The sequence below is a fragment of the Platichthys flesus genome, chromosome 3 (genome assembly GCF_949316205.1).
Source record: "Platichthys flesus chromosome 3, fPlaFle2.1, whole genome shotgun sequence".
Lineage (NCBI taxonomy): Eukaryota > Metazoa > Chordata > Actinopteri > Pleuronectiformes > Pleuronectidae > Platichthys > Platichthys flesus.
In genome coordinates, this window is record NC_084947.1 from 26476523 (window position 1) to 26484486 (window position 7964).

The following is a 7964-nucleotide window of genomic DNA, read 5'->3' on the forward strand; positions in this document are numbered from 1 at the left end:
CCTGTATTTAGGCTTACGTAGAAAATCTGAACTATTACAAATGTACAGCCACACGCACACAGTGCTGGATAATAACTTGATTTCACATGGCTTCATATATCAAGGTAAAAAATCCTGCTCAGATCTCGTGAAAGAGTAAATTCCCCAATCCTCAAAAAAAATGAATCTGTGTGCATTGTTTTTCTCTCAACTTCAACTTGATAAATGTACAGAACTTTGGACAATTGTCCATCCAATTCTTTGGAGCAATGTAGCTGAATACAATGTTTCATCACTTATTTTCTTTAAAACTAGAATAAGTTCAATCCTCAAGAACAAACTAATGTTTTTATTAACGCATGTCCTCCTACCACAGTTATTTTCCTATTCAATAAGACCTATTAAAAACCTGGCGTGTTGAATGTACAATGTACAATGTTCAGACACACACACACACACACACACACACACACACACACACACACACACACACACACACACACACACAGTAATACCTTACGGGGCTCTGCATATTAATAAGCCACTAAAAACTCGTAAATCATTTTGACTGAGGCCGCGCCCCCCGCGCTCCTATTGGATGCTGCACGCCTCACGTCGGCTGCGTCCCCCTCCTGCTCATTTAAATAACATCTTGCGCAATTTGATGAAGAGTGTCGCTGTCAGAAGCGGTGGAGTCGGAGGAGCAATGTTGACGGGCTGTGAGGACGAAAGAGACTGCGTCATGTCTGCTCCTTGTAGTTATTAGTCAGGAGCTGGATGTCTATGGGGGAGAGTTTGCTCAACCGTTTCCGTCCCCGCGCCGTCCCGCCAGGCTTCACGTTGCGCTGGCGCTGCCTTTTATTCTGAAAAGCCATGGAGAACAGGACGTGTCCAATCTAAAAGAAGAAGAAGAGCTGGTGTTCAACTCGAGCGCGTCGAGTTTCCGGTCAAAATCCCCCCAGCTCCTGAAAGTTGAAGGCAGGAGGAGAAGCTTCGGCACGTCAAGGTAACACGTCTCCTCTTTTCCTCTCCCTCCGCGCGCACAGTAGTGAGTGAAGCGAGCATCACCTGGTGGTAAACACCATGCCACTGACGCTAATGTACTCAGGTTCAATAGGCAGGGAAATGTCAGAGAATGCTTTTATTCCGCTGGTAGTGTTACATCGAGTGCCGGGCAGGCACTGCTCCTGAAGTCCCATTCGGTGACTGTGCCTCCCCCTCCTCTGGGCGCACACACATGGAAACACACAGCAGATGTTAGTGCATGAGAGTCCATCTCCACCGTGTTTATCAAATCAATCACCTCCAGGCAGCATGACTCGACACGTCACTCGGTTCTAATGGCGAGTGTGTGGCGGTCAACCTGTTAGAGCTCTGAATGCTGCTGCAGTCATGTTCAAGTTCTGCAACTACTTTGTAGAGGAAGTGGAAAGAAAACTGGTTGTGTTTGTGGATGGGGGGTCACTATCCCTCTTTGTATTTAAAACGGCTAAGTACATATTCAGCAGTAGAATCAAATAAAAAACATTGAAAATCTAATCAAAGATATAGGTATTGCCCATATTCACAAATAGCATTGTGCCACTTAGGGTTTAATAAGGTGTGACATCTGCTCTTAACCATCAGCAAGTGGGAAAAACTACCAAAAAAACTATTTCTGACAGGTAAAAGAAGGAAGACATCTCGGAGAGAGTTACTTCGGAAGGACCGAAGTGCAGTAGATGTCACGTGAAGCAGAGCTTATCAAGAAAACAAGAATGTTTACATCATTGATGAGAAAATACAGTGTTGAACATATATGGAGAGTTTAAATGGAGTATCATTGTTTAAAGTATTTATACAATAGAAAAAGTCTGACAGACATGAAGGGAGCAGCAACGGCAATTGTAAAGATAAATATATTTCCAGTAATATTGGAATAGGCATATTGTATATCAAAGCAATCAGCTGCCACCACAATCTTTCAAGCTGGAATTATTAAAGAGCTTCATGTCAGACAAGAAATGGGTACTTGAACATAGCAGGGTCTAGCTCTGCACCTGTTTCAGTTGTCGCTCCTCTATTCCACATGTAGGAGCCTCTGAGGGGCAACATCACAATATGGTGAACAGCCAGGCCTCAGGCATGCCGACGGCCCCCAGGTCATGTGCAGGATGCGGAGGAAAGATCGCAGACCGCTTCCTGCTCTTCTCTATGGAGCGCTACTGGCACACTCGCTGCCTCAAGTGCTCTTGCTGCCAAGCCCAACTGGGGGACATTGGCACCACCTGCTACAGCAAAGGGGGCATGATTCTTTGTCGGAGCGACTACATCAGGTGAGGGCAACTAAGACGAGGTGAAGGAAACGGAGGAGGAGAGGTAGTTGCCGGTTTTATATTTTGGAGGCTACACAGACTGAGCAGTCAGTGTTGTTGTGTTTGCAGACTGTTCGGGCACAGCGGGGCGTGCAGCGCCTGCGGCCAGTCGATTCCAGCCAACGAAATGGTAATGAGGGCACAGGGAAATGTTTACCACCTCAAGGTAAATCCCAAGCTCTCACATCAACTCCATTTTGTCTCCTGCTGCTTGTTTGACGGAAACATCTGAGATTTGGTGGCAAAAACTGCAAGATGGAAATATATTTCCTTTTTTAATTTTAGAAGAGAAAGCAAAAGTTTCCTAAATGTGTTTTGTTCCGTGCTGTCATTTTAACACATAATCCATTATTTAATTAACCTTATTCAGTATCAGTTTCTCATAGCAGTTGGAACATTTTGTTGACATTTTGGAGAAAAGAAAAAGGTGCACTTGAACGGATGTGGTAAACCATGCTGTAAGGAGTTGAATTATCTTTGTTTTCTGACCCTCTGTGTTTTCTCTGCTGCTCTGCAGTGTTTCAGCTGTGCCACCTGTAGAAACAGACTGATGCCTGGCGATCGCTTCCACTACATCAATGGTACAATCTTCTGCGAGCACGACAGACCCGGTGCTGCCTTGCTCAACAGCCACATGCCTCCACTTCAGAGCAACTCTGTGTTGACAGACCAGAAGGTAAATAAAAAGGGTTGCTGACATGACACAACGCAGCAATCTGAATTTACAGCAGAGTGTAAAATCTCTCTTACATCAATATCTCAGTGCTCAAATGTGAATAATAAAATCTGTTGATTTCCCCTTTGGGAAAAGGGGCTACAGCAGCAGGACATGGTATTAATATGAAGAAAAACGATGAAGCACTGTAGGGTAAAATGTGAAGACAGAAAAATCAGAGGTGCTATTTTTTATAATGAGATCAAGACTGTTTATCTTATGTGTCTGCTCAGGAATGGAAGGATATTATTGTAAGTTTGAAAAATAAATACAGAAAGAATATAGGTAAATAATCCAAGACAGAAAAATAATGTACATACAAATTTCAGTTTGCTCAAAGCTCTGTAGCATTGTACAAATTAGGTACTTGACTTGAGCATTTCCATATCTGATATTTTATACTTCTACTCCACTACATTTCGGAGGATAATATGTACTTTACTAATGTACTCATAAGTTTCTATACGCATACCTATCTCTTTTAAATGTATGTAAGATTAAGTAAACTAAGCTCTACCTTGACCAGATACTAGATTAATATACAGCATAAATAGTAATGCATCAGTCATAATATAGTATTATAGTATTATCAACAAAACATATCTTTAAAATGTAGCTTCATAAGCTGCTTGAATTAAAATGTTGTTCATGATTAGTAGTGTTAGAATCTAAATAATGTTTTATGTCATAATGTGTTGTATATTTAGATAATCCTCAATAGTATATTTCGTTTTATTTGTCTCTTTAACCTAAAATGGAGTTTAATTTTAGATTATTTTTTTTTAAAGAGAATTCCTCAATAGGAATGAAACAAGAGAAACCAGAGAAAATTGCTCTGGGGTTTTATACTCTCACAACCAGAAGGCCACATTGTTGTCTGTGAGGTGTTTGTTGTTGCAGTGACCCTGACCCTGTTCCTGCTCTCTGCTCTGCAGGTTTGCTGAGTGCCAGCATTGCTGCGTGTTTCCCTGCCTTTTCTCCTCAGCTTCACTTCTCCTCATTGCACCTCCTCTTCTCCTGCTACTGTCACCTTTGTGGATTTTCATCACCATCTTTGCCTCTTTTACTCGGAGAGGCTGCAGTTTTTCGCCAAGATATCCCCCTCCAGATCATATCAGACTCTATATAGAACATACAAAGTGACATTTATGTTGTGTTCAATGTAAAAGTGGTCTGTGCATCATGCAAAGACTTGGAAGTGTTTGTGGGCACTGGCAAAAGGCTTCAACAGGACAAAGGGAAAGCTCGAGGAAAAAAATGACGTTGAAACCCAGCGCCAACTGGAAGAGGGAACAAAAGATGTTCAAATGAATGTTTGATGGACTGCTGTTACATGACTGTCAAAGCTTTGCTTACGCCATGTGGCATTATTTTCCCTGAAGGTCAGGGTTTTTAACGAACTCTTGATCTCGCTCTCTTGTATATGGTAATCTGAGATCTTACACACTGAGGATTGATTGTAAAAATGTGAGGTTCCAGGCAAAATCTGAAAATGTCAAATCATGGGAAAACCTTAAAATGGGTTTGACCAGACACTTTTTTAAGCACTCTAATAATCTAATATTGCTATTATGTGTGATTACTGATATTTCTGATGCCCTGCACAAAGAACTGAAATGATCCAGTGATGGTTATGCCTTTTTTTTCTGTGCAGTTTTATTTCTCTAGTTCATTGTGAGAAAAATATTTGGAGGTAACAAAATCCTATTAAAATTAATTTTGTGTTGCGAAGTGAGCTGGGGTCATTTTGTAGCCTCTTAACAGCCTAAGAGTGACATTGTGTTGCATGGTACCTAGCATGTGGCTAACTCTCTCACTCTCTTTAGCCCTGTATGGCAAAAACATGCCTGATTACCCAGAGGAATGGAATTAGGAGGCTTGAGCTCTGACCATTTACAGAGGCAATTAAACATGAGCCCTGTATCTGTGCTCTTAGAGCTCCTGGGGGGCTGAACTTTGGGCATATCCCGTGGCTGACTGGTTCAGTGGCTGCCTGCCGGCCTGCATGCCTCTAATAAAGCCTAATCGGAAAGCAGGCTAATTAAAGGGGAGTGGCCCCCTTTTCATCCAGGGCATTTGAAACAATCCTATGTATTTACTGTTTACCATGTTGCAATTAAAGCTCCCACACAGCCTGGGTTGTTTCCCATCACCGCTCTTTGTTCTCTGCCACTCTGCATGGCTTTTGCAAATTATTTTCTTGGGCTGCGTCTAATTCGCTCTAACTCAATGTGTCTTTTTAAAGCTACGTTCAAAGTCTCAACATATCGTCAGAGGCTGGGAGTTAATATTAGTGTGATAGCAGTGGTAGAGTTTGCAGCGTGCAGGAAGCACGAGATAGCATCTGCTCTACTTTCACACCTTGCCTAGGAGCATGGCAGTCATCAAACTTGCACCTTAATGCGCTTAGCTATTTCAATAGTCCCACTTGTCATGGTAGTGCTGATACTGCATCAATTATTTATTCCACTTCTGATCAAGGAGCGTCACGCAAATTCATTAACGTATGCAAATGATCACTACAACTATCTTTGTATTGTGATGGTGTAGAAATAAAATCTCGGCACATCCCCGAGTCCCTCCGCACCACAAGTTACACTTTGAATTCAAACTAATCAAGCCTCATCTGTCTCTTCCTAATTAGATGGAACGTTTTCAGATGCCAATTAGCAGATCCCATGAAAAGGCTCTTTGCCATGAGGCGATGTCTTTTATCAGAGCTTCTGCAGGTGTGTGGCTCACCATGTAGCCTGTGTCATAGGAAAGTGTTTATTCCTGCTAATTAATCATATTAACACATGCAGATGAGTGTAATTGCCTGAGCTCCTCCACCTCACACTGCGTGAAGACACAGGATGATGCCAGGATATTTTTACATGCTCATGACGAAGATGAAGAGGACTCATGGAGCCTCCTTTTTGCCCAGACTTTCATGTGATATAGATCCAAGATGGCTGCCTACACATAGGCCATTTCCATTCTAAAGGTGATCTGCAGGTTTGTGAGCCAGGTGCTCAAAGCACTAGGCCTCTGTTTGTGGAGAGGCCAGACCAAGTTTTTGGAAGCAGACAATGTGCTGCTTTAACATCTCTGTGACAGTCCAGTCTGCTTTGTGTCTCCAGATGTCTGAACTGTACAAGAACGCAGATGCTCAGCTCCAACTCTGGCATCTATTGATAGAATGTTGTGAAAAATACAATAATTCAACACTCTTTATTTTTACTTTCATTTAAACCATCTTTAAATCTAAAATATTTTTATGTTTGGTGTATTTGAGCTGCATTAATCCCTTGTTAACCCTTGTTTTCATTCTAAAAAGTCTGCGAAATTTTTACATTTTCATGTTTTAAAATATTAATATATTCAAATTATTTCATAATAAATGTATATTGATTTAAAAATGTATCAATTAATAACTAGTAACAATAGATATTTGACTAACTGAAATGTCTGTTATTGACTTATTGATCAACTTTTACCAACTACTTCTATTCAAACTGGATTACAGATACCTGTAATCGAATTTTTTTCATGTTAGGATTCCAAGTTGACTCGTGTATTATGTAATATTTCCTTGACGATAACTTGATTTTTACTATACAAAATGTTAGTGATATCACCAAGTCAAGTGTCGCAATGTTCATATCAAATATGTACAATTCTTACAGATAATGATTAGACCCTAAATAAGTCAGTCATGTTATTGATATGTTGGCTTTGACTCGCAGCTAGTAAAAATATAATTTCTCATATCTAAAATTAAGGTGACATTTCTAAATGCATCAGACATTGCATTTGTTGATGCCTGAAATTACATTTTCCCTTTTCACCATCTAAGTATTCAAATGTAATAATAAATATTTGTGATAGTTATAATCATTTCAAATAGTTTTACTGAATCAACATTTTGACATAAATATTTGATTTTTATGTCATTTTAAGTAGTGAAAACCTAACTGCTGTTAGACAGCCCTATTTAATGTTTAAATGTCTTGTCATATCTGGCTATCCCGGTCTCTTTTATATTTATATGGTTACTATGCGAAATAAAATTCTGGTCAATCTTCCTTAAATAATCCAGTTTTCTTCAATAATGCTTGTCAGTAATACATGAACAGCAATGACAGAAACAGTAGACCTTAGCTCTACTAAAAAGCGTACATGTTACTGTGTGAACTATCCACTTCTTTTTTACCACAAACACCACAGAATTAGCAATAATTTGTTGCTTAGCCTCACTGCTGTTGTGAAAATGTCACTGCTTCTGCTTCCAAATTCGTTGCTGCAATTCTCATCACGCTGAGGCACAGGATGAGTAAATAAGGGCACCTTAAGAAGTATTTTGGAGCAGCTTTTTGCCATGAAAACCCATGTTTGTGTGCCCCCAATGACTGGGAAGTAAATTCTTATTGCATTTTTTTTATTTTTTTATATTTCATTCAAATTGCCACAAAAACATCCATCGATCAACAGAGTGTACAAGGGTAATATCTGTGCATAAATCACAGGTCGAAGAACCGAACTCTGAGAATCATAAGCTAAATAATTTGTGTGCGGATATATGTGAGAAAATCTGTATCTTGTATTTAGGTGAACTGATCTATGGCGATGCAGTTTACGTACCCACCAGTTCAGTTGGCCTCGTGCATCATGTGATTTGTGAGCAGGCAGTTTCTGTTTGGCATGATGTATATAATAGCTTATGCTCTCTAAATAGACTAGAAATGTAGAGGGCATTGGTTGTGAGGATTTTTACAGCTGATAAAAGATCAACACTTTCTTGATCTCAACACTAAAACATGGTTACATACACCAATAAATAAGTAAAATATAAAAAAAAAAGTCTGCCATGAAAATGTCACGGATCATTACTTTCAGCCAAGACTCTGAATTTTTATTTGGATCCAATAATTTTA

At 40.0% G+C, this 7964-nt stretch overlaps 1 protein-coding gene across 1 annotated transcript; it reads left to right on the top strand.

The window, feature by feature from the left end:
- Positions 1 to 644: 644 nt before the first annotated feature.
- Positions 645 to 4779, top strand: si:dkey-90l8.3 (LIM domain transcription factor LMO4-B). The gene is made up of 5 exons (XM_062384889.1): positions 645 to 985; positions 2054 to 2294; positions 2403 to 2499; positions 2851 to 3009; positions 3984 to 4779. The coding sequence occupies exons 2-5, from the start codon at positions 2080 to 2082 to the stop codon at positions 3990 to 3992; spliced, it is 480 nt and encodes a 159-aa protein (XP_062240873.1). The 5' UTR covers positions 645 to 985; positions 2054 to 2079; the 3' UTR covers positions 3993 to 4779.
- Positions 4780 to 7964: the final 3185 nt, after the last annotated feature.